The following is a 27,841-nucleotide window of genomic DNA, read 5'->3' as shown; positions in this document are numbered from 1 at the left end:
GCTTTTGTTGTAGTTAATTTAGAGAATACTTGTCATGGGCATGGTTTTTTTGCAATCTTAAATCTATTTGTAGGAAAAATAACGAAATGGTAATTATGTCTGATGCTCACAAAAGTATAGAAAATGGGTTTAATGCAGTGTATGAATTAGCTAAGCATGGATTATGTGCATTCCATCTGTATAAGAACTTGAAAAAGAACCATAAGTCGCTTCATATTGAGGAATCGTTCCACAGTTGTGCCAGAGCTTATATCCTGTTGATGTTTGAGTTCTACATGAGAAAACTTGATCATCTTTCTCTATCAATTAGGCATGAGTTGGAAGCTAATGGTAGACATAGGTGGGCTATGACATTTTATTAGGAGAAAAAGATACTCGGTATACAACCAACATTTCTGAAAGCATGAATTCAACATTGAAAGAATCTCGAGAATTACATGTAATTGGTCTTGTAGAATCAATTCGTAGTTTGGTTAAAAATTGGTTTTATGAACTTCGCACCAAATGAAAATTTCAACATACGAAACTATCAGTATATGCAGAAGATATTATTCGAGAATCTTTAAGAGAAAGTCGCTCAACGAAGGTAAGTTGTTTGACACTTGAACAATAATTGCAATGATTATCTACACACTTATTTATGAATGACATTGGCTTTAACAATTTGACATATATATTCTATAGATCAACATGAATTTGAAGTCCACCATAGTAAGGAACAATACGCTGTCAATATTTTGGTCCGCACGTGCTCATGTCGTCAATGGGACCTTGATTTGATCTCTAGCTCACATGCATGTATTGCCTTTTCTACAAGGAATCTTAATTTGTATACATACACTAATAAGTTTTATTATGTTTCAAATTTGATAAACTTGTATAAGAATGCAACATGTCCTATTGGTAGTGTAGACCAAATTAGGAAAACCTACCAAGGTGGCAATGATAGACTTCTTCCGTGCAAGTCAGACGCCAAGCTAGAAGGCTTAAAAAAAAGAGATTTTTGTCATTTTCTGAGAAAAAGACGACTGTTCATTGCAGCATGTGTTGTCAAAGAGGTCACAATTGTAGATCTTGTAAAGAACTCATTCAACATTAGGTATTCATGGAAAGGAACTGGAAGAGAGGATGGAATCGAGTGAAAAGGACATTCAGGATTTAAGAGAGTTGCTAATCAGATTGAAAAAAGGGATGGAACAACTTACCAAAGACATCAGGGAGAACACAACTAGTAGAAAGAAGAAAGAATCAAGTACTTCGTGTAAATTCTAGAACTTCCTTGAATTATTTTGCTACGGTAGTCGGTTGTGATAAAGTTATTTTTTAATAAAAATAAAAATAGAGAAAAAGGAGAATAAGGGAATATATATATATTGTTTTTAAAGGAAAAGGGAAGGTGGGGAATTAATAAATAGAAGAAGAAGAAGTTGTTTTAAAAAGAAAAAGGGAAGTGTGGGAGTTAATAAATAAAAAAGAAGAAGAAACAAATTACTCTGTACCGCCAAACTCATTTTTTTTTCAACTAAACTTTTTTTAGAGAGAGTTGAAGGATGAGTCTGTAGGAGGTCTGAGGTAGAAGAAGGTTGTGTTTTTGGGTGAAAAAGAAGACGAAAGGTGTGAAGAAAGTGGCAGCCATGACAGAAGCTTGGAGCTTATGGACAATCTTTGGGTTTTGTGTTGGTTTGAGATTCTCACGATGAATTAAGAGGTAAGTTTAGTTTTATTTTAAAGTTAACTCATTTTTCAATAAGTGTTGTGAAGGAAGTTCGAGCAAATACTCAAATTTAGTTGATGAATTTTGTAGAAGAAGTTGGGTCACATAATTTTAAAACGAATTCATAAAATCTCTAGCTTTTTTAGTATTCTAAATTGTACTCTTTGAGTTAGAGCTCTATTTGGTATGGTTAGAAAGCTTGTTAAATTTCCTACAACTTTCATGAAGAAATTTATGAACAAAAAATGACGGAAAGTAGGTTTAATTTCAGGATCAAATTTGAAAGTAAGAAGAAGATGCGAGTTTTCTTTACTCGTGTTTCGGTCAATTTCTATGCTAATTCATGGGAAATCTCATTTCTATTCCTTCAAGTAAGTTGTAGAGGGTTTCCAAATGAAGAGATGAGTGTATAGTACAGTAATTTTGGTTAAATATTGAGGAAGTTATGGGGGTTTGAAAGTAGGTTGTTGAATCCAGAAAAAATAATATAAAATGTTTTTTTGTATCTAAGTTTTAGATTGATAAGTTGTCTTTTGAGCATCATTTTGAGTTGGTTTGTAAGACAAGGCTAATTAAGGTGCTAATGCTCAGTTTTGTTTATTTGACAGCCAAGAGGAAATAGGCCGAGTCTATAAACCATTAGGAGCTGAGTCGTGATCTGTGAGTGAAAAAAAAAATGAAGTGCTATGAATCCTGATTTTATAGTATAAATTGTTGCTTAATGGAAATATTATGTTTTGGGTTGTCTTGATGAATGATGGATAGATTTCCAACTTTATATTTATGAAATGTTTGCAAAGCATGTCTTTAAAGAGTTTATTTAGTGTTCTTGAACCTTGTTTAGATAAACTGGTGTCTTGGAAGTTATACATGTTTTTTGAGTACCCTCTATTAGTAGAGACTCTCGGTGATGTTAGCATGCAAATGTTGTGAGAAGTATTATACAAAGCTGACAAAGAATGACGAGTACATGCGAAACTCTGTCTCGTCAATGGCAAGAGCATGTGAAACTCTGACCTTTCAAGGGCTGAGGATATGAGAAACTCTATCTCAGCCAGATTACAAGACGTTTTCTGAGGAACTGTGTATTGTTTTTCTTATAATATTTTACACGACTACCATTGGGTTCGATAACATGCTTATAAGATTCTTTATTAAAAGTTATACATCTTGGTTGGTCTTGAACATGGAATAGATTTTCGAAGTTGTTTTCGAAAATTGTGGGCAGTAGAGCCCGACAAACTATCTCCACGCTTGTAGATGACGTTTTCAATTCTTACAATTTGTGACTCTTGAGTGTTAACTCTAGTAAACAATTATTGTATAGGTAATCTGTCGAGATGACTAGTCACCACCGTAATAGCATCGACTTTCTTGGAAATTTCCTCAAGTCGCTTTTCTAAGAAATGGATGGAATCAAAAACTTCCACCAAGTGGAGCATCTGCTCTTCGATTCCTACCAATCGTTCATTATGGGCCTTACCCGTTTGTTTTGTAGTCGACATCTTTATGTTTCAACTATCAATTAGCCAATTTGGCTCTGATACCACTTGTCACAATCACAACCTTTGAAACTTGGGATGAGCGATTATGCAACACTTGTTTGATCTAATCAACAAGTCAACCGATCAAAATTCAAAAATTGTAGACAAACTCACGGTTCGATTCAACCTCTTGTCACGTTCTTGAGAAAATGTTTTAGAAAATGTGAGAGAGAAGGAAATTCATTGAAATAAGCGTTACAATATGCAATGAAGGCTGTTAGTTGCAAGGGAAAAAGGTTTGCTTGAAAAGAGTGCGTCAATGCTCAGGCGATGATTCAACTACTATATCTCCCCTATAGTACATTGTGAACTTTTTCAGCTTTGATAGACTTGCATATGAAAAAGCCGAAATGTCACGCTATAAATTTATTCTATAAAAAGAAAAGCAACTAGCTAAACTAAACATAAGACATAAAGATAAGATAAATCAAGGGTATTTGGACATACAACCATAGGTAAATAACGTCCTGGACAAGTATGATCATGACACAAGGCTATGCGATAGGCCATGCATGCGGCAAGGTGAGGCGTTATGTGCAGCACACCCACATGCAGAAAGGCCAGACACGCATGACAAGCACACGACCAGATCCCTTGATGGTCTGCGCGCACGCGTGCATACCTGTCGTCCAGGCCATGCGGCTAGCAGTGCCTTGATTCTCAATTTTTGACAAGTTTTGAAGTTTTTGGAATATTTGGAGTTTGGTTTCATAATTTCTGATTCTAGAATATCAATTTAAGTTAAAATTCTCAATTTTCAAGACAAGAAAGTACTTGGCAAATCTATAGACTGGAGGGTTAAACAAGTATTTGTGACTTTTAAATATTTTATAAACTAGTTTCTAATTTGTTAAGGCTAATTGTTTTACAAACATGCTTTCAAAGTAAGTGTTTGCTAGTGAGCTTTAAGAAATATTATCTTTTAAGCATGAGTTTAGAAAATATTTATAAGTATGGAAATTATTTTGAAAGTGAAAGATTGTTGTTAAGGCATGCAAAGCTATTTCAGTATGCAAGTTTAAGTATGATTTGTGATTGGTGAATAAAGCTTTCCATAAGTATATGATTTGAATGTTTTAAGTCTATACCGAGTTTATTATAAGATACAAAATAGCAACCCTACGAGGGTACTATAGTTCTTGTGCATAGAGGTCCTATGGTGAGGGTATTTAGTAGATACCTAGTTTTTCCACCATTTGTGACTAGGTTTGAGATGAGGGCCTCCACGTACACCTAGCTTTTCCATTTCCTAGCTATCTACAGGATATGGTACTATTGATGCCTAGGTTATTCGTCTTGTAAGTATCGTATCACGAGATAAGGTTTGCACGCCTAACTTATTCGTCTCGATTGATACATAGAGGTATACAATATAACATGAAAGAGAAGATTAAGTCTTATTATTTCAAAAATCATTTTGACAAAGCAAATGCTTAAAAACAATATTTTGAGATGGACATTTGCAAGTTTACCTTGAGTTATGTTTTAACTGTTTTACTCATAACATGGATTTAAGCATGTTTTAGTTATTTCATTAGTTACTCACTAGGCTATTTAGCTCACGCTTCAAATGTTTTCTAACTTCTAGGTAGAGATCATGAAACTGATACCTGTCTCCATTTGTCGATCTACTAGTGTCATAGTTTTGAGTCTCATTCCGTATATATTGTTTTGAGTTAGTCTTTTGGGTTGTTTGTAAGCTTGAAGTTTTGATCATGATGTGTTCGAGTCTGTTAAATTTAACTTTGATGTTAGTTATTTGTATATATGTCTATATCAGACTCGTGATATTTAATATTATGTAATTTTGGGTTTCACTTAAGTAATGTTATATTGTTTAGTGGTTGAATGTCCTTTATGTTTTCAATGTGTTATCTACTTTAAGTGAGAGGTAAGTTTAGGGTCGATAGGTGTCGTTGAGGTAAGTTGCGATATCGATTGACTAATTGCATCACCTCTTAGGTTAAGAGTTGGTGGCTTGGGAGGGGGCGTGACAAAATATCCTTAGATGGAGAAGGATATTTGTTTTGTTGGCTTCACGGTCTCTTTCAGCTAGGAGAAGGTGGTGTGGGAGGGGTGTGATAGAAATAGAACAAGAACTTTAACAAATATAAATAACATTCTAGCACTAGATCAATATCTTCAATATCTTTTGACGATATGTATATATATTTTATATATCCATTTTTGTCGATTCATCCTTAAAACGATATATCCATGATAATGATTATTTTTCGTGGAGAAAATCTTCACCCTCGTTGTTTCTATAGCATCTCATTTTGGCGATCGATATGTCGCTACTTTTCAATAGACTGCACCCTGTAGTGAAAGTTTCCCGCAAAATCACCCAGAAGTCGGTTCAGCGATACCTACACTAGGGGCTTCACTGCGGACGCATAAGAAAACAGATCCGACAAGCACGATTGTCGGCGCTTCGATAGTGACCCACCAGAGCCTTTTTTCTCTCCTTCTCGACGAGTTTTGGCATTGACTCTCTAGATTTGGACTGGTTCGAAGGCATCGATTAAGGTTTATGGTTTATTTTGGGTAGAATACCCCTCTCAACGCTCTCTCTCATGAACTGAGTTCTAGCCTCAAGCATTGTCTTAATTGTTTAGAATTCTAGGAAGTTGACATACTGCAAGTTTAGCAATTTCCACATCCTTTCTGAACGATAAATTTTGGCCTAATTATGTTTTGATTGTTTTAATTTAGAAAACGTTTGAAAGAATATTTTGATTGTTTGAAAATGTGTTTTGTATGATCTGAAGTTGATCGAAATTCTTTTCCGAAGTATGTTTATTGTTTTGGATAATTTGAAATAAAATGTTTTGATTGATTTTGAATTGGAGGTACGTTTGTTTTAAATTTTTTATACATGCAATTGTTGAAAAGATAGAATGGTTTTTTTTTTCTTTTTTATGAATCTTTGATTGAATTTGCTAATTTGGAAACAGATGTTTCGTTTATGAATGTTTGAAAGAAAATGAATTTAAAAGGATATGGGCATTGCTGATTGAGTATTTTTGTATTCATTTTTTGCTTTCTTCGATACTTTTTTTGTGATAAAAGATTAAGTGATGGTTGATACTTTTGAAAGAAGTAAAGTTTGACATTCTAGCATGAGGCATCAAAACTGTTCTTTTTTTTCCTTTTAATTAAAGATTTTTAGTTTATCTTAGTAATTGTTTGCAATAGCTTCTGCTTGTTAAAGTTTCTAATGGTTATGTTTTCTACATCATTGTATACTAGGTCTATTGAAAAGTACAGGCGGGTACCCTAAATTCCAGAGGAGAGGAACACACACTAACACTTCTGGATTGACATGGACTCTGATCATGACCCTCTCAAGACACCAAGCCTAAGGTCACATTCTCGTCCTTACTATGTTATTTTTAGGTTTCTTAATTGCCAATATTCTTTCCTTGTTTTTGTTTGTTTGGTTTTTACAGATCGACATGAAGTAAAAACAACATACCTGTTGTCCTCCTCTGTTTTTTGGTCTTTAATGTCCATAAATTGCTTCAGAAGTGTCATTCTTAGTTTGCTCTGTGCTCACCGCATGACTCCGTCAGAAGTGTCATTCTTAGTGGAACTCAAGAGAATCAATGTTGTTTATTTCATGTTTTCTCACATCCATGCTTGACATTACCTCTTTGTATTTGATGAAGACGATAATTTCGTCAACATCAACCATACATTTGGGCTTTCAAAGAGGTTTTTGATCTTGTGATTTATACCAATGCAGTGATCCTCTTCTTTTTTCTTTCATGTTGCTTTGGCCTTCTGTATCAATTTTTTTTTTTTTTAACTATTCTCTTGGTAACATCTTAGTTAGTTGGAATCCCTTCCTTGATAAGGAGTGTTTTGGAGAGCTCTTTTGTAATCCCTTACCTTTTGGCTTTTTTTTGTTGTTAATTCTAGTGGTGTACTATCCAATAGGGGTAGATAAAGTTTTAGGACTACCAGTTGATAAATGGGACATGTAATCCTTCAAACATTAGGAAATGCCGGTGGCAGTTTGTTGAACTGGCCTAAAAATGCTTACAAGAAATAAGGATGGTATTATGAGAATATAAACCTAAAAGTACGAAATGACTGCTCAGGTTCTTTTCCAGCCATGATCAACCTCCCATCCTCTTCAGCCTCGAGAAGTATGGTGGACTGATCCTCTTTTCTAATGGTGATTATCATATTGGAGATATTGTCCGAATTAGTGGCAGTCTGGCCATTGTCTACCAAGGCTATATAAAAAATAAGATTGCTAACAGTTTGACAGTTGACTCGTATCATGGAGAAGCAACCCTGTCTGAAAAGCAAAGCTTGTTATCTCATACTTCTAACCTTTATCTAATGGAGACAAGGATCTTGGAGTAAATCTTGGAGAGATTTTTTATTAATTGTGTGTAATGAGAGAGATAAGATATCCCTTAAATAGATCCAAGAGATAAGGTTTGTTCACACCTAACTACCTAGTTAGCTAACTAACCTAGGCCCCCTTCAATAGACCGAAGGGGAAAAGTGCTGGAACACACTTAAACTAAAATTAAAACATGAATTTTTAAAGACAATTCAACAAAAGGTAGAATTCCCAAAATGCCCCTCTATCATATTTCCTCCCCTTACAAAGAATAACTCGTCCCGAGTTATGTTGTGAGCTTGAATTCATCTGGAGCATAGTAAGGGGTCAGATCAGCTACATTGAAAGTGGAACTGATGTTTAGGGTCTTTGGTAGGTAAAGCTGGTAGGCATTTTCTCCAATTTTGTTGATAACTCAAAATGGTCCATGTTTTTTTGGACAGTTTGTAGTGAACGCTTGCTGGAAGTCTTGTTTTTTTTAGAAACACCATGACCTAAGAAGGATGGACACTTTACTTTGGATAGCATGTCTGTGTCCTACACATGTCGGACACTTGGACACTCCGATACTTGGTGGACACCTATCGAACACTTGTTAGTGCAGTAAATGCATTGGACATACATAGAACACTTGTTAAGTAGACTAAAAAGACACATATATGACAATAATAATAACCTTTGAGTATAGAATACATCAAGCTTTTTGAGTATAGAATACATCAAGCTTTTTGAGTGTAGGATACATCAAGCTAAGTTTTTTAAGCATATAAATGCATCAATGCATTTACTATGATTTTTTTTTACTATAAAGATGATATATATATATTTTAAAAGTACTTTTTAATAAACGTGTCTTTGTCGTGTCGTGTCCTAGATTTTTAAAAAATGGGGTGTCATTGTGTCCATGTCTCATATCCGTGTTCGTGCTTCTTAAACCATGACTAGATCTTCTGGTTGGAAACTTCGAAATCTTTTATGTTCATCAGCTTTAGTTTTGTAGGATGCATTTACTTTTCTAGGTAGTCTATTACTTCTTGAGGTAGTTGTTGTATTCTGTCCATCATATGCTCCGCTTCTTCACTAAGATCAACTGTAGATGGAAGATCAGTAAAATCAAAAGTGAGATGGGGGAGTTTAGCATAGATTATCTAAAATGGACACTTCCTTGTTGATTTGTTTTATGTTATTGTAAACAAATTTGGCTTGAGCTAGGCAAGTGTCCCATTACCTTGGTTTGTCGCTTGAAAGGCACCTTGGTTTGTCGCTTGAAAGGCATCTAGGAAACCGCATCTAAGTAGGTTTCCCAGTGTTATGTTAGTGACCTCAGTTTGGGCATCCATTTGTGGGTGGCTAGTTGTGCTGAATTTCAAGCTTGTTCCAAACTTTTTCCCAAGACTTTTCCAAAAGAAGCTCATAAATTTGAATCTCTGTTTGAGACTATAGATTTTAGAATTCCATGTATCTTGACAATTTCTCTAAAAAAAAGGATTAGCAATGTTTAGAGCATCTGAAGTTTTCTTGCAAGCAATGAAATATGCCATTTTACTGAATTTGTCCACCACGACAAAATGAATTAAAGCACATTTTGTAAGTGTGATGAAAGTTCAATTGGAGTTGGTTTTTTATTTCCTCGGTAGGTTTCAATATAGGCCAGATGACAGATTGTATTAATATTAGATGGACTTCAAAATCAAGCTGGGTTTGGAGATGATTTTTGGGTAAAGATGTGTGGTTCATGGGCTGAGAAGACCAAAATTTTGTTTGTAGATTGGGTCATCTGGGTTGGGTTAAAAGAAGTAAAATGGATGGATGAATTGTGAAAATAGTTATGGAACTGGGTCTGGTAATGTGCCTTTTGGTTGGGTCAGAAGGAAAAATTTGGGAACAACTTTTACAAAATCGTTCATCTCACACTGTTGCTTCATCTTCTTCAATCTTGTGAACGATTTTGAAGGGGATGTCAGCTGTCTTCCACTTATTTCCCTTGTCAGTCAAGTAATCTTCTTCATCTTCCTTCTTGGTCAAAATTTTCTGTTCGTTCTCTTTCGCTTTGCCAATGAAGGATCCAAAAGTGTTTGATTTGATATACGGCATCTCCCTTGTCGTTTGGTAGCCTACTGGAATTATGTTTTCACTTTTCTTCAAATAATTTTGTTTGTGGGTTTAGGGTTTAGGGTTTAGTCTCTCTCTTTTGATAGTTCTCTTGATAGATGTTTTTATTTGATTAAAAGTAGAGATGAAACACAATCTTATGTGGAAACCCTCGTAAAAGGAGAAAAACCACGGTGCTGATAATTTTATTTTCTAATATTCATAAAGGTATAAAGGGGAAATATTTTGTTAGGATTCTTAACCTGAAAAGCAGAAAAATCCCCAACAAGACAAACAAAGACAGCACTCTGATATTCTATATTGATAATAAAGATCAAAATTTACACAACCTGATATCAAAAGTCTAGAAAACAATAATAACAATAATGTCCAGCACCTTTGAGAAGGCTGGAAACTTCTCCTATGAAGGCTATGAAAGCTTTCACCAAAAAGACTATAAAATCTAAAAACAGCAATCCCGAAACATTCTCTATAAATACCCATTACCCACAGTGGGCCTCTATGATGTTTTCTTTTCTCTCTTTGCTCTCTGAGTTACCATCCGAGCTTTCAATTCCCTTTTCTGCCCCTTCTTTTAGAAGTATGCAGTATTGGGGGTCTAACATATTTATAAACAACACGAGTCTAATTAATAGAATAAAAAATAGGGTAAAGTAAACTACGTAACTACCCTTGGGCTTTCAACATGACCTAAGCCCATTATTTCTAACACTCCCCTCAATTTGGGACGCAAACGTCATAAAGACCCAACTTGCTAACACACAAATCAAAGCTTTGTTTGAGGAGCCCTTTTGTGAGGATATCAACAATCTGTTGGCTTAAGGGTATGTAAGGAATGCAGATGCTACCATCATCAAGCTTCTCTTTGATGAAGTGTTTGTCAATCTCCACTTGTTTAGTCCTATCATGTTGGACCGGGTTATTGGCAATGCTTAGGTGGCCTTTTTATTGTGGAATAGCTTTATAGGCATCTCATAGTCTTGACAAAGATCAGACAATTCCTTCTGGAGCCAGATCCCCAAATTCATAGTCTGTATTCAGCTTTAGCGCTGCTTCTAGCCACAACTCCTTGCTTCTGACTTCTCCAAGTAACAAGATTGCCCTACACAAAAGTACAGTATTCTGAGGTAGACTTTCTATCAACAATAGATCTTGTCTAGTTGGAATTAGTATAAGCTTTAACACATCTTCTGTCAGTCTTCTTGAATCTCAGACCTTTACCAAGAGTTGCTTTTTAATGCCTCAAAATCCTGTTAACCGCTTCCATGTGGGCCTTATAAGGTGCTTGCATGAATTGATTGACGGTGCTTACAATGTCAGGCCTAGTGCGAGATAAGTAAATCAGCTCTGCCTCCAAATGTTGATATTTCACTTTATCAATAGGAACCCTGTCACCTGAATTTCCGAGTTTGGCATTGAACTCAATGGGTGTATCAGCAGGACGACATCCTAGCATACCCGTCTCAGCTAATAAATCAATGTTGTACTTTCTTTGGAACACTAAGATGCCTTCTCTGGATATAGCAATCTCCATCCTGAGAAAGTACTTCAGAATTCCCAAGTCTTTGATCTCAAAATCAAACCCCATCTTCTTCTTTAGTTGAATGATCTCATTAGTATCGTCCCTAGATAGCACAATGTCATCGATATAGACAATCAATACTGCAATTTTCCCTGTCTTGGAAACTTTGGTGAACAAGGTGTGATCGGAATGCCCCTGATTGTACCCCTGAGACCTGATGAGAGTGGAACATCTTTCAAACCGTGATCTTGGTGATTGTTTCAACCCGTATAAAGACTTCCAAAGCTTGCAAACCTAATTATTTAATTGAGCTTCAAATTTTGGGGGCAGTCACGTACACTTCCTCTTTTAAATCTCCATTCAAGAATGCATTCTTAACATCAAGTTGATATAGTGGCCAATCCTTATTATATGTAATAGACAACAAAACTCTAACAGTGTCTAAATTTGCAGCAGGAGAAATAATCACAGAATAGTCAATCCCATAAGTCTGAGTGAATCCTTTTGCAACTAGCATGGTTTTATGTTTGTCAAGGTACCATTTTCTTTGTACTTGAATGTAAACACCCATTGCATCTGATAGTCTTGTGTCCCATTGCATCTGGTAAACACCCATTCCAAAAGTGTTCGCTTTTGTTCTTTTCTCGGGCTCTCATTTCTTCCATGATAGCAGCTTTCCACTCCAGACACTCTAAGGCAAGGTGGATACTTTTGGATATTGTGGTAGAGTCAAAACTTGTAATAAAAGCTCTGAACTGTGGTGAGAGATTCTCATATGACACATAATTAGAGATGAAGTGTGCTTTCTACATGACCTAGTACCTTTCGTCAATGCAATAGGAAGATCAATAGATGGATTATACCTACTGATATTTTTTGAATGGCCTGAGTTAGTTTTGTTTTCAATATGTTCAACAACAACCTCATTCTCATCAATCATGTCCTCTCTGTATAATGACCCCATCAATACAACCCTGCTCATCCATATCTTCAGGAACAACTATCTCAGACTCGTCATTCTAACCTGCTTTACTGTCAGTATCTGAGTCAGTTGAATTTATCTCGAGTCTGTCATTCTCCCTCATTCTGTTATAACTATGTGAGTTAGTGGAATTAGTCATACCTTGTTCCCTTATTGGTTTAGAACCTTAGACTGGAGCCATCTGAATAGCAGGAGACTCAATTTCCTTTGTGAGATTCTTCCTATAGTAAGTTTTCCAGGGAACTTGATTTGTGGGTAGGACTGTATTGTGAGGACTAGGGGTCAAGTAAGGTAGCCATAGGTAAGGTAGCCACAGTAGGAAAAGTACAAGTAGACTCTAACGGAAACATATAGTTAGACTCTTCACTAACAGTCCCCCCTGAAGTAGGCTGATGGAAAGAAAAGACAATCCTTAATAAAGGTGATATCCATGTTTACAAAGCACTTACGTGAAGGTGCAGAGGATACCCGACAAACATGCAAGCCTGAGACTGAGGAGTGAATGTAGTTTGGTTAAGGCCATGGCTATGAGTATAGGCTGTGCATCCGAACACCCGAGGGGGAACATCAGGAACGAGATGGGTGGAGGGGTGAGATTCTTTGAGACAATCTAACGGTTTCTAGAGGTAAAGGACACGGGAAGACATGCGGTTGATGAGAGAGCACGTCATCACCCCAAAGATAGGAAGGAAGAGAAGTGGACAACATAAGAGAACGTTCAACTTCCAAAAGGTGATGGTTCTTTTGCTCGAGAACCTGAGTGTAAGCAAAGGAACTTTGGTTCTTAAGCCACCAATTCAACTAAAAAACTTAAGCTAGTGGTTGAAGGAAAATTTAATTATATATCACTAACACTTCCTCTCATATGTAAACTTGAAATATTTGAAAGGCCCAACAAGTGAAAATCAATTTTAATTGGAGAGGAAACAACAATGCAGGGGCTTGAACACAGGGGTTCCCTAGACCACTCGATTTGATACCATCTTGAATCACCAATTAACCAAAAAACTTAAGCTAGTGGTTGAAGGCCAATTTAATTATATATCACCTAAGAAGCACAGACACTTCATATTAGAGGTGGTATTAGTGTCAAACACTTGGGGGACACGGATTTGTCCAGACACGTTGGGGACACGTGTCCGATACGCCAAATTCCATGTTCTATTTTTTCTATTTTTTGTTTTTCGGACACGTCTGGACACTCCCAATTGCAATTTTTAGGTGAAGCCCAAACTGGCAAGCGCACTTACTTTAACGTTAATATAATAATAATATTTTATACTTTATTAATGTGTATATTAGCCCTAGCCCAAGCCCAGTTACTTTAATAAAGACACAAAATATAAAAATATTATACACATTAACATAACCCTCAAATCTCCTTGTTGTGCACTTTCCCTCCCTTCTTTCATCCCCATCCATGACATTTTATGCTTTTTTTAGTGAAGAACATTTAGTTTTTTTTTTTTTTTTTTTAGGAAATGAGGAACATTTAGTATTTTGTTACAAATTTACATATACTATAAAAAAATTAATTTTAAAAAATAGTGTATCCCCAACGTGTCTGTATCCTATTATTTTAGAAATTGGCGTATCGCTATGTCCTGTCCTGTCGTGTTCGTGTCCGTGCTTCTTAGTATATCACTAAAGGTGTGTTTGGGGGAAGGGTTGAGTTATGGAGGGTTAGAGTTATGATAAACCAGTGTTATGATAAATCTAAGATTATGATAAGATGTGTTTGGAGGAAGGGTTATGAAAAAAGTGTTACGATAAGATGTGTTTGGGAGAAAGATTATGTGGGTAGGGTTATAGTAGTGTTATAATATGATATGTTTGGGGGAAGGGTTATATGGGTAGTGTTATGATATTTTTTATTTTTTATTTTTTTAAATTTATATTATAGATCAAATACACAAATTTCTATACTTAATTTACTCAATCATCTTAGTTTTCGTAAAATAATTTGCCTAAATTTCATTAAATACGACGCTCATTTTCAACATTTTTTTAGTAATCCTTACTTGTGGATAAATTTTGTTATAAAAAAATTCATATTATAAATGTAATACATAAATTTTGTATATTTAATTTATCAATTTGTCATAGTTTTTGTAAAATAATTTGCCTTAATATCTTTAAATACAATGTTCATTTTCAACCTTTGTGCAATTTTTTTATAAAAAAAACCATATTCTAGATCAATTACAAGAATTTCGTATATTTAATTTACCAAATCGTCCTAGTTTTCGTAAAAAAAATTCCTTAATTTCTTTAAATACGACATTCATTTTCAATCTCTTCTAAGTAGTCGTTAGGTGTGAATAATTTTTTTTTTAATTCATATTCTAAATTCAATGACACAAATTTCATTTATTTAATTTACCAAATTGTCCTAGATTTTGTAAAATAAGTTGCCTTAATTTATTTAACTACAACGTTCATTTTCAACATTTTGTAAGTAACGTTACGTTTCAATAAATTGGTTTTTATGAATGTGACACGTGATCCATAAACATGTAAATAAGTGCAAATAACCATCGAAATTATGAAGTTCTGAAAACAGAAAATAACAATCAAGGCTTTTACCAACTCTAGTTTTGTTTTCTCGTGGGAAATTACAATGAATCTAGTTTTAGGTTTCTCTTCAATTTATTTTAGACTACTTTTAAAATATCAACTTTAATTTTTATAATTTTTAACAGTGGTTTATATACTTTCAAAATATTTATTTTAGTCATCATGCAATAATGATTAGGTAAAAAAACATGAATCTACCATCTCTATAACAAAAGATTTGTTATGTTAATTTAACAAAACTTAATTTAATAACCAAAATAACATTATGAAAGTGACGAAATATAGACAAACCACCATTTGTTGAAGATTTGTTGAAATTACAGTCCTCACTAATTTTTAATTTTATCAAATAGTCCTTATAGTTTGCTCATGGTTGTAATCAATTTATGGTAATTTGTTAAAATTGTACCATTGTTTTTTTTATTGAATTGATATTCCTTAGATATTTAAGCTAATTAACAAAATACAATAAAGTTGAGATTGATATCAAAATCTTAATTTCACAAATATATTGATGTGTTAGAACATCTAACATAGACTTGATTGAAGGTAATTAAATTAAAATTTTAATTGTGTAATTTACAATGAATTATCTAATTCAAGAATAAAGGAAGAAATTAAAATTTTAATAATGTATATAAAACTATAAATGAGAAAAAAATAGTATTTAAAATAAATGAATTAATTATAAATGAATAAGTGTTGAGATAGGGTTGGAGAAGGGTTGAGGAAGGATTGAGAAAGGGTTAAGAAAGGGTTGTGGAGAGGGGTTAAGGGTAAAACTAGGGTTATGATAACCCTTCCTCCAAACATGGGTTGGGTTACATAACCCAACCCCTCCCCCAAACATACCCTAACAATTTGAATATTTTTGTTTTCTTGAAAATGTTTCGACCTCCAAATTTGTGTTGGAATGATTCATGGGTGTTCTTCGATGTTGGTGATAATAATTTCTTTCACGCTCTCAATCATTTTATGGATCATCTAACTCCCAATCTTAAATCGATTTGTTGAGAAACCTGTTTGATTGGATTGCTCTTTGTTGACAATGTTGTCTTGTTATTATGTTCTAAAATGCATTAGAATTTCAAATGTGGATAATGATAGGTTCTTTGAGAAAATCAAGCACGAGTGAAATTATTATGTTGAAATTATTATGTTGAATTCTTCCTCTGAATCACTTGAACCAGAATTCCAATACTGTTTTTGGGAGTAAATTTGACTTTCTAGCCTATACCAACTACTGTACTTTTTCTTCGTCGTCTTCCTTGAGCAGTAATAGTCCATTCTTCCAATCTTTTTGGTGAATTTTTTTTTTGTTTTTTTGTAATTTCAAGGGTTCCCCCTTCTTAGATGTGTGTTGTGGCAATGAGCACAACTCACAAAGCTCCCTCTTGTGATCGGTGTCATGAAGAGTTTCTTGGTCTTCCACCGATGACAGTGAACATTGGCCTAGACGGCTGCTCTGATACCAAAATTGATGTATACCAAATTAGAGAATTTTATTAATGTTTTAAAAGTTGTGAATACAAGAAGGCAAATATTCTGTTTATAATTGAAAGAAAACTAATTCTAATCTTAATTAATAAAAGAAACTAATCCTAATCCTAATAGATTAAAGATTTGACCATAATACCCTATTCCTACTGCATCATTATCATTGTTGTAGGTACAAATTCTAGATAATATGATGTTTCTATGGCAAACAATGACGTTAAATCATGCTGTATTTTGCTAGTGGAAAAAGCCGAGGGGTATTTATAAGATTACTGTAAAGATTTAGTGGATGGTTCTACACAATATTTTTTCATATTGTTTGGGAGACTGAGTAGCAGATCATCAAATTTTGGATCAAGTTTTTATAATTAATAAGGCTATAGAAGATTATAGGAGGCGTAAACAGGAAGATTTCATTTTGAGTTTTATTTTCATGGTCTATGACTGTTTGGAACTTCTTGGATAAGATGTTGTCAAAGAAAGGTTTTGGGATTAAATGGAGGGTTGAATGTGGTGTTGTATGGGAAATGGTATATTCTTTATCTTGTCAATAAAAAACCTTGGTGGTAGGATCTTAGCATCAAGAGGCCTAGGACACGATAATTACTAATGTCTTTTCTCTTCCTTTTAGTTGTCAATATTCTGAGTACAATGGTGCTCTTAGTAATAATCAAGGACATTTTTTTACTAACTCTCTTCTTGCCGCCTAAAGGGAATGCCTTGGTATAAAGCAAATTAAAGAAAGTGTTTGGGAAAGGAAAGAACAAAATAAATATTGGGGTTCAAATCCTATTTTAGTCCCTAAACTTTGTAACTTGTTCTATTTTGGTCTTTAAACTTTGAAAAATATTTGTTTGTCCTTGAACTTTTAAGAAGAGCTTACTTTGGTTCTTGTTGTTCGAATTCTATTAACTCTTTAACAAAATGATGAGGTGGCTTCTAATCTTTGGATGACTAGACTCTAGATTCATCATATTAATTAAATTGATAAATAACCAAGGATTCTTGCTAATTTATTCTATAAATATTTTATTTCAACACAAAAACATAAACAACACACTTGATTCAAATAAACCAAAAAACTAACTCTCTTTTTTTCTCCAAAACTCAACTCTCTCACATCTCCTCCCCGTCTCCTGCATCCTTTAACTTTGAGTAGAATTAAAAAAATAAAATAGAAGGATCAGATAGGTTGTCATGTAAGATTAGCCGAGGTGCGCATAAGCTAGCTTGAATACCCACAAGATATAAAAATAGAAAAATAGAACTCGCATATTGGTGTTAACATCCATGGTAAGGTGAAATGAAACTGAAAACAACCCATATAGAAAATAAACTCTACGAAATTGCAAATAAACATTCCTACAATTAATCAATTTAATTACTATGACGAGTTTAGTGCCTGGTTATTCAAATGTAGAAGCCACTTCATCATCATTCATTCCGTTAAAGAGTTAACGAAATCCTAATGGCAAGGACCAAACTAAGCTCTTTTTAAAAGCTCAAGTGCTTAAGCATACGTTTTTAAAAAAGTTTAGGGACCAAAATAGAACAAGGTACAAAGTTTCGAGACCAAAATAGGATTTAAACTTGTATTGGCGTAATCTTATCGCCAACTTTATTAAGAAATGTTTTTGACAATGTTGATCGTCTCATGCAAAGTGATAGGTGACCATGATTATAAAAGGGGGATGATATATCTCAAGAAGACTGAGTTACTAAATAGATTATTGATTGACTATTATAGGATCATAATTTTTATATTGACCTTATCCACACAAGGCTAGGATGGGGTGTGCTCTTAATTGCTAAAGTTCCGTCAATTCATCAAGAATTTAAAGAGGCAAAAAAGGTGGGAAATGCTATTTGCTTTACATTCTTGCAACAAAAAGGAAAGTATCTAATCCTATTCCGAATGTTCTATACATCTTTTCTCTTATCTGCAAAATTTCTTTTGTTTTCCAACCAAATAGCTGAAGATGGTTATAACTCGGAAATGACACATTTTCAAAACACTTCTTTTTTTCTTTTTATTAATTCCACTAGCAAAAATATCCTGACCCAATTAAGTATACACGTCTTTGGAGAGAATTTCATTTTGTGCATCTTTTAATAAGTATTCTTTAATCACCTACGGTGTCTAATGTTGTTGACTGGCCGTACTTTATTTGACATTTTACTGTTCTAATATTTTAGCTAAATTTAATTTTTGAATTCCCTTATTAATGAAGAAGAATGCTATCATGGAAACTACCATCACGACCATGGAATGTTTAGGGTTGTCATCTTTTCATTTAACCCTCTGCTATGGTTTCTAATTTTTTTTTCATTTTGAGTACTTGGCTGTGAACGTGAGCATTATATTGTACATTTTGTTTACAGACACAAATGCTCAGCATGCTACAAGCAATATAAGAAGAAAGAGCATCTTATCGAGCATATGAGAGTTTCATATCACTCTGTTCATCAGCCTAGATGTGGAGTCTGCCTAAAGCACTGCAAATCATTTGAATCATTGAGAGAACATCTAATGGGTGAGATAGTTTTGTGTATCTTTATGGTAATATATCATAACACCATCTCATTATTTCCAGTCTTTTAGGTCCACTTTCAAAATCAAATTGTTCAAAAATTTTCTCAGAGCAAGGTTGTGGGCTTTGTTTGAGAGTACTTGATGGTCCGGAATCTCTCAGTGATCACCAAGACATTTGCTGCATAACAGCACCTGTTCACCAAGTAAGTCGCTCTCTATGCATCATATATCATATATGATAAATAATAAGGTTACTGGTAGTTCTCAAAAAAAGAAAAAGGTTTCGGGTAGTTTATATTTTTATATATCAAGTAATTGAGCCATTTATTATGATATCATACATGCATTTCAGAATTTGATTGGGGCTCTGTTTTAGGGAACAAGTCTACCACCAACTGATTTATCCGATTGTTACGAAGAAGATCGTTCTGATCGAGGCCTTGGAGCAATAGCTATTGATTGTGTAATGGCTGGTGGAGGAAGTGATGGTGCACTGGACATTTGTGTTTGGATATGCCTTGTTGATGAAGATGAGAAATTGATTTTCAATACTTTCGTACAACCACAAATACCGATCACGAACTATAGGTACTTGTCTGTGGCATTATCTTGTTCTCTAAAGAAGGTTTTAGCTTTTAAAATCTAGCCTATAGATGCTCATTTCCCAGTCATGTTGTAGGCATGAAGTAACTGGGCTAAAGGAAGAACATATGAGGTATGCCATGCCACTGAAAAATGTCCAGGAAAAAGTATTGAAACTCTTGTTAAATGGAGAATCCATTGGGAGATTGAGATTGAATGGTGGTAAAGCTAAGCTTCTTGTCGGCCATGACTTGGAGCATGATTTAGATTGCCTGAGATTGAATTATCCCGATCATATGTTGAGGTGATTTTTACTAACTTGGTTTGTAATTTTGTGAGGTTTAGTTCACTTTTATTGAAAGTAAAATCCATTTGAACTTTGAAGTGATCTACTGAATATCGATGCACCAAAAAAAGAAAGAAAAACACTATCAACTACTACTTTTCAACCTTGCACATTATTTTCTCTGGAAATAATTCCCACCATTGAGAGAAGCCAACGTATTTTTGCTCTTTTTTCTTTAATCATTTTTCCTTTTTGTTTCGTTTTTTTATTGTTAAATGCACATTATTCATACACCTTTTGCCTGATATTTTTTTGCAGGGACACGGCTAGATATCATCCATTGATGAAAACAAATTTGGTTAGTCATTCTCTCAAGTACCTTACTCGAGCATATTTGGGGTAAGATACATTAACTATGATTCATACTTCTTTAAAGTATGATAAGCAATTTTTTATATTCTTTTTCGAAACGGAGACAAGAACTTCTTTATTAATATGAACTCAAAGTACAAGAGAGTTATACGAAGAGAGCCATAAAGAAGTAGTAATCAATGGAGTCCTAGAGGGATCAGAAGGTGCGGACATCTCAACTTGGTTGACACCCCCTTAGCGCCAAACATCATATCCTGAGGACAAGCAAGCAAAACAATAAAGAAACAATAATAAAAGCATCAGCTTAGTACAAAGGTCCAAAAAACAGTATGGGACCGGAAGAAAACAACAAGAAACTCGGGAGTGCAGAAAACAAAATAAAACAGGGGGCAATCCTTTGAGGCTTCAAAAGCAGTAGAGGGCATCGGTCTGTATAATATGCATTGAAACTGAGGCAGCTTAGGATTAGGCAGGTTGTGAAAGAAAAGCAGCCCAATTAAGGTAAATGTCTTCGATGGAATAATTAACGAACTCCTTTTTAAGGGAACACCAAGCTGCAGCTTTAAGTTCTGCCCCTGTTTTATTTTGTTTTTTTTATATTCTTTCTTTCAATAGAAGCAATTATATTAATAAAATTATTAAAAGTAGAGACACAGAACACACAAATTTACTTGAAAATCTGAGTACTGGGAGAAAAACTATAATATTTTCCTTCTTACTATTTTTTGATAATAATAGTGGTACAAAGGGGGAAATATTTATAGGCAACATGACCTAAGCCCATTATTTCTAATATTCTCCCGTTGGGACAAAAATGTCATAAAGACCCAACTTGTTAACACACAAATCAAATTTTTTTCTAAGGAGTCCCTTTGTGAGGATATCAGCAGTCTGTTGACTTGAGGGTATGTAAGGAATGCAGGTGCTACCATCATCAAGCTTCTCTTTGATAAAGAGTCTGTCAATCTCCACATGTTTAGTCCTGTCATGTTGGACCGAGTTATTTGCAATGTTAATGGTTGCCTTGTTATCGAAGAATAGCTTCATAGGGACCTCATAGTATTGACAAAAATCTGACAACACCTTTTGGAGCCAGATCTCACAAATCCCCAAACTCTTAGCCCTATATTCGACTTCAACTTTACTTCTAGCCACAACTCCTTGCTTCTTACTTCTCCAAGTAACAAAATTGTCCGACACAAAAGTACAGTATCATGAGGTAGACTTTCTATCAACAACAGATCATGTCCAGTCATAATCAATATAAGCTTTAATACATCTTTTGTCGGTCTTCCTAAATCTCAGACTTTTACTAGGAGTTGCTTTTAAATACCTCATAATCCTATTAATCGCTTCCATATGATCCTCATAAGGTGCTTGCATGATTTGACTGACGATGCTCCCAGCATAGGAGATGTTAGGCCTAGTGTGAGATAAGTAAATCAACTTTCTGATAGACCCCCTATCATACTGCAATATAGTAGAAGGAAAAAGAAAGAGACGAAGATTTCGCTCATGCTCTTCTTTGAGAGAGAGGATAGCAGAGAGAGAGTTAGATTGTCGACCAAATTGAGATCTCCTAAATTCGATTGTTCTTTTCGTGTGATTTTTTCCTAGTAATTCATCTTTCGAATTGAAGCAATAAATTTTCTATAACTAAATTCCAAAAGGAGTTCCATCAAATTGGTATCAAAGCCAACTTTTCTGGGCAAGAGGAATACAATGGTTCAAACATGCATGGAGGAGAAAATGGAAGCGCATGATCAGGAGATTGATAGACCCCAATACTATATCAATATAGTAGGAGAGGAAAGAAGGGTAGTGGCACAACATGTGTGTAGAGTAACACGTGAGTTAGGTTAGTATAAATAAAGAATAAGTGTGGGCGGGAAAGGCAGTTAGAAATTGAGAAGGAAAAGGGTTTCTGTTCTTCCTTGAGAGATAGGATAACAGAAGAGAGTTTCATTTGTAGTATTTGATCATATTAGTGTGTGTAATCTAGATCAGATTGAATCTAATAACAATAATAATAGAAGTTCTATTCTATTAGTTACTGGATTCCATCAGAGATGCAATCGATGAGAAAAGAAGTGTGCAAAATTCTAGCGATGGAAGAAAAATTATCATCGATCAGCGTACAGACGAAAAGACTCACCAAATGCTGATGATGTTTATGGAATCGATCACCAAGGAACGTACCGCTATGAGTGAGAAGATGGTCGTGTCTAGTGTGCAAGAGACAGTATCGACGATAGTGAATAGGAGGGATGGCTCGACAAGAAAGCGCCATGAAAATGAAACAAAGGACGGGAAGGTTGAAGGAGAAGATGGAATGAATGAGAGGAATAAGTTCAAGAAGGTCGAGATGTTGGTATTCAACGGTGAAGATCCTGATTCATGGCTTTTCCGTGCAAATAGGTATTTTTCAGATACACAAATTGACTAATGCTGAGAAAGTGTTGGTTGCGACCATTAGTTTTGAGGGCCCACCGTAGAACTGGTATAGGGCGCAGGAAGAATTCGAAAAGTTTACCAATTGGTCGAATCTCAAGGATATGGTGGAGGAATATCGTAACCAATTCGATAAATTGATGGCACCTTTATCCGATCTACAGGACAAAGTGGTGGAAGAAACATTTATGAACGACTTATTTCCTTGGATTAAAGCGGAAGTTGATTTTTGCCTTTCGGTCAGCCTAACTAAAATGATGCAAGCGGCTCAACTCGTGGAAAATCGGAAGATCATTCGGAATGAGCCTAACTTTACGGGGTATGCTAGAGGTAAGTATCCTTCCCAAAATTCTTTCAACAATAAGAATAATGCGACAGTGAACATTAGTGATAGCAAGGAAAACATGTTTCCGATGAGAACGATTACTCTGAGGACTACATCTGGAGAAGTTAAGAAAGAAGGGCAGTCGAAATGATTGTCGGATGCGGAATTTCAGGCGAGGAAGGAACATGGACTTTGTTTTCGTTGTAATGAGAAATATTCTCATGATCATAGGTGTAGGAGAAGAGAACAAAGGGAGTTGAGAATGTATGTGGTCAAGGCTAATGATGAAGAATTTGAGATCGTAGAAGTGGAAGATAATGATAAAGAGTTGAAATGTGTGGAAGTCATAGAGAAAGACGATACTGTTATTGAACAATCAATTAATTCGGTGGTGGGATTAACCAATCCGGGAACGATGAAGGTGAGGGGGAAGATCAGCAAGTGAGAAGTTATCTAATTGATTGTGGAGCGACGCATAACTTCATCTTCGAAAAGATAGTGAAGGAGCCACGAAGTCAACATCACATTATGGTGTAATTTTGGGTTTGGGTGGGGCGGTGAAAGGTAAAGGAATACGTGAAGAGGTGGGGATCAAATTGAACGGATGGAAAGTGGTAGCAAATTTTCTACTCTTAGAATTGGGAGGGGTGGATGTAGTGTTGGGAATGCTCTCTGGGTAGGACAGAAGTAGATTGGAGGAACCTAACAATGACATTTATGCATCTAGGAGAAAAGATAGTGATCAAAGGAGACCCAAGTTTAACCAAGTCCAGAGTGGGTCTCAGGAACATGATTAAAACGTGGAATGATTCCGATCAAGGATTCCGAATCGAATGCCAAGCAATGGAAAGAGTTTATGAACCAACAGAAGCGGATGGGATTGAAGTATTAACGGTGCAAGAAGCAGTATCTGTGGTGTTGAAGAAATTTGGAGATGTTTTTACTTAACCGGAGGCACTACCCCCTCAAAGATGTATTGAACATCATATTCACTTGAAACAAGGCACTAATCCAGTGAATGTACGACCTTATAGATATGCTTATCAACAGAAAGCAGAGATGGAAAAACTCGTTGATGAGATGTTGACCTCGGGGATAATTCGTCCCAGCCATAGCCCATATTCTAGTCTAGTTCTGTTGGTAAGAAAAAAAGATGGAAGTTGGCATTTTTGTGTAGACTACCGGGCGTTGAACAGTGTAACCATACTAGACAAATTCCCTATTCTTGTGATTGAGGAGCTTTTTGATGAATTAAATGGAGCGAAATGGTTTTCAAAGATAGATTTGAAGGCGAGATACCATCACCTCAGAATGTGTGGAGAAGACATAGAGAAAACAACATTTCATACACATGATGGACACTATGAATTTATGGTTATGCTGTTTGGATTGACTAATGCTCTGTCCACTTTTCAATCCTTGATGAACTTCGTATTTAAACTGTTCTTGCAAAAGTTGGTATTGGTGTTCTTCGACGATATATTAATCTACATTGCAGATTTGGAAAATCACTTGAAGCACCTTGGATTGGCACTGGAGATTTTGAGAAAAATGAGCTATATGTGAATCAAAAGAAGTGCAACTTTGCAAGAGAACGTATAGATTACTTGGGCAATATCATTTCGGGTTGAGGAGTAGAAGTGGATCCTGAGAAAATTAGAGCAATCAAAGAATGGCCTACACCAACTAATGTAAGAGAGATACGGGGATTCTTAGGCCTAACCAGTTATTACAGAAAATTCGTCCAACACTATGGTTCCATTGCTGCACCATTGACTCAACTGATAAAGAAAGGGGGGTTCAAGTGGACTGAGGAGTCTAAGGAGGCTTTCCAACAACTACAAAATGCCATGACAACATTGCCTGTTCTGGCGTTGCCTAATTTTAGCGCCACATTTGAGATGGAAACAGATGCATCTGGATGTGGAATAACAGATGCATCTGGATGTGGAATAGGAGCAGTCCTCATCCAATCCAAGCACCCCATTGCATATTTCAACCTTACGTTGGCATTAAGAGATAGAGTCCAGCCTGTATATGAAAGTGAATTAATGGCAGTAGTCTTGGCTGTACAACGATGGAGACTGTACCTACTGGGGAGGAAATTTATTGTGAAAACATATCAGAAATCCTTGAAGTACTTGTTAGAACAGAGGGTGATACAACCCCAATATCAGAATTGGGTAGCTAAATTATTGGGTCACTCATTTGAGGTGATCTACAAACCTGGATTGGAGAAGAAAGCAGCAGACGCCTTGTCACGAATCTACAGTTCATCTTGGTAGCATAACAGCTCCAACGTTGGTAGACATTTTGGTGGTTAAGAAGGAAGTCGAAGAGGATGAAAAACTGAGCAAAATAATGGAAGAGCTACAAACGATGGAAGGAAGTAAAGAGGGTAAATTCTCTATACAACAAGATATGTTAAGATATAAGGATAGGTTGGTGCTGTCTAAAACCTCTACATTGATACTCACAATCCTACACACTTACCACGATTCGGTACTTGGAGGCCACTCTGGATTTTGGCGCACCTATAAGAGATTGACCGGAAATTGTATTGGGAGAGAATGAGGGCGAATGTTAAGAAGTATTGTGGAGAATGTGTAATATGTCATAAGAATAAAAATTAGGGTAAAGTAAATCTTAGCTACCCATGGGATCAACATGATCTAAGCTCATTATTTCTAGCAAAAATAATCGAAAATAAAAATTTATATTAATGTCTACAAAAGTGGTGTGAATATAACTAAGATGTCACCTGGCCAAAACCTAAACTTTAGGACTATGCAAAAAACGGTCACTGTCAATATTTTTAATAACAAAAAAATAAAAAGGGAAAATTATGTAAAACTCTATACAAATCACTATAATTGGGGATTTTGTACGCCTTCCAATTGTTGGCTTGTTTGAACTATAAGGGTTTGCTATTATGGAGCTTTTTCTGTTGCATCTCAGTGTTATCTTCGTCTGGTTTACTTTGTTCGTCTCCGTCTCTTGTTTACTTTGTTTGTCTCCATCTCTTGAGAGTTGTTGTATCTTTGAGCATTAGTCCCTTTTCATTTTTCAGTAAAAAAAATTTCTTTTATTTTTTTTTTAGTGTCAATCAGCCCTAGACTGGTCTTTGAAGTTTTTGTTGTTCCTCTTAAGAGTAGGAACTAAGGTAGTATGAGATGCCTTTGTCCCACATTGATTTTGTTCAAATGGGATGATCATTATGGTACTTATGTGGCTTGGCTGCCCCACTCCAATACCTGGTTTTTGAGGTGTGGTTCTCCAAGATGCTTAAGTAGCTAACAATGATATCAAATCTTTTTCAAGCTTAATCCTATAGTCAAGTTAAAAGCTATTTCAAGCTTGAATTCATCCCAGAAATTTTTGTTACATTCAAAAGCCACCAACTAGAGAGGATCTAAGTGAGCAGCAAGAGTGTCTTGTGAGCAATGAAATTATGGATTTGCGTGTGTTATTTTTTATTAAATCTTTCATGTTGGGTCTTTAATGCTTATCGTTATGCTCCAATACCTCTCACGCTGTCCTTATTTTTCGTGTATTTGGTTGGCCCAATGAAATAACTGTAGATTTTAAAATGTTTTGGAATACATGAGTTTTAGTGTTGGTGGTCATTTGCATAGGTGAGACATACGGGTCTATTTGTTCCTAATTTCTAATGTTTATAGAGCTAGTCCTATATGTTTAAGGCTGCTTAGATATCCACAAGAATGAAAAAAATATCCAACACATCATCATCGAATGTTTACAGTCAAATATAGATTCTTTATTATCTTATAATCAGCTATGTGAGGGTTGAGGAAATGAATTTGAAATTAGAATTCTCAAGGGAAATGTAAATAACCAACGTTCTACATCTTCCGCATTGAAGAATCAAATTCATTTACCCTTGAAGAGTGGTTTTTTTCACATATTATTTAAAAATTTGACGAAGATGAAACATTGATCATGTGGATAATGGGAGAATGCTGTCTTCATAGGTGGGTTATATATTATATTCTCTTTATCATTAAGGATGATCCCTGAGAGCTGTGGTTTTGCAGGTATGATATTCGGCAAGATGGGCACGACCCTTACGAAAACTGTGTTTCAGTAATGCGATTGTATAAAAGAATGCGTAGTCTTGATCACCATAGACAAGTTATGACCCTGTCAATTACTCCTTCCTGTATCCAGTATGTTGCTCCCAATCTTGATTCCCATAGTGCAAAAGATCTTGAAAAGATGACTCCAGATGAACTTTATGAGATGTCGAGATCAAACTTTAAGTGTTGGTGTCATGACTCCAGACGAGTTATGCAGACTTAGGAGCCAATCATTTTTGTTTTTGCTGCTAAGAAAAGGGCATTGATCATTGTGGTGTCTGCAGTTTGTATAGAGAATTCTCATTTTGTTGAGAAGGGAGGGAGGTTCTTGGATGAAACGCTCCCATCGGACTTGTTTGTTAAAAAATGGGAATGACCTTATCTTTTGTATCTATTTAGCCTTTCAAGACTTAATACGGTAAAGGTGCAGTTCCCACATCGGAAGTGTCTTACCAGTTTATGGTAGTGTTTTAGGTCTCTTATGATGTTTGTTTTCTGATATAAACAATGAACTTTGAAAACGTAAGGACGCGCTTTGTTGAAGGTGTTTTTGAAGGGTGAATCAGTTTGGGCATCGATAGCCCATGTTTTTCTTTGAAGAGTTTGCTTATTTACCAAGATTAATGCTTTTCTTTGACATCTACACATGAAACGGGTTTCGTCTAGCCGTCGGAGATTTTTGAAGCTCTCTCTTCTCTTCTTTGACTTCTATACTTTCCCGCTTCCTCCCCATCTCTGTTTCATTTAGTTTGTTGGGGATTTTTATGGGTTTTATTTTAAAATTTTATGAAACTATTAACTTTCATGGGTTTATTTTAGTTAATTGTGTTTTTGGTGTATGCAACCAAACTAATATTTGTTGGATAAAAAGAAAAAGAATTTGTTTT

At 35.3% G+C, this 27,841-nt stretch overlaps 1 protein-coding gene across 5 annotated transcripts; it reads left to right on the top strand.

Annotated features, from left to right (window-relative positions):
- The first annotated feature begins 1,462 nt into the window (after positions 1-1,462).
- Positions 1,463-27,572, top strand: LOC101206525 (apoptosis-enhancing nuclease). 5 transcript variants are annotated; one of them, XM_031883947.1, is made up of 9 exons: positions 1,463-1,708; positions 2,323-2,374; positions 6,511-6,624; positions 18,691-18,842; positions 18,911-19,044; positions 19,218-19,429; positions 19,521-19,727; positions 20,028-20,108; positions 26,913-27,572. In XM_031883947.1, exons 3-9 carry the CDS (start codon positions 6,584-6,586, stop codon positions 27,175-27,177), a joined length of 1,092 nt encoding a protein of 363 aa, XP_031739807.1. In that variant the 5' UTR covers positions 1,463-1,708; positions 2,323-2,374; positions 6,511-6,583; the 3' UTR covers positions 27,178-27,572. The 5 variants fall into 5 exon arrangements, with proteins under 5 accessions (XP_031739807.1, XP_031739808.1, XP_004142658.1 ...); XM_031883948.1 differs by lacking the exon at positions 2,323-2,374; XM_004142610.3 differs by lacking the exons at positions 1,463-1,708; positions 2,323-2,374 and adding an exon at positions 5,348-5,787 and having other exon boundaries at positions 18,950-19,044.
- The last annotated feature ends 269 nt before the right edge of the window (positions 27,573-27,841 follow it).

The sequence above is a fragment of the Cucumis sativus genome, chromosome 4 (assembly GCF_000004075.3).
Source record: "Cucumis sativus cultivar 9930 chromosome 4, Cucumber_9930_V3, whole genome shotgun sequence".
NCBI classification, from domain to species: domain Eukaryota; kingdom Viridiplantae; phylum Streptophyta; class Magnoliopsida; order Cucurbitales; family Cucurbitaceae; genus Cucumis; species Cucumis sativus.
Note: the sequence above shows the minus strand (reverse complement) of the source record. Positions and strands in the feature narration are given on the sequence as shown.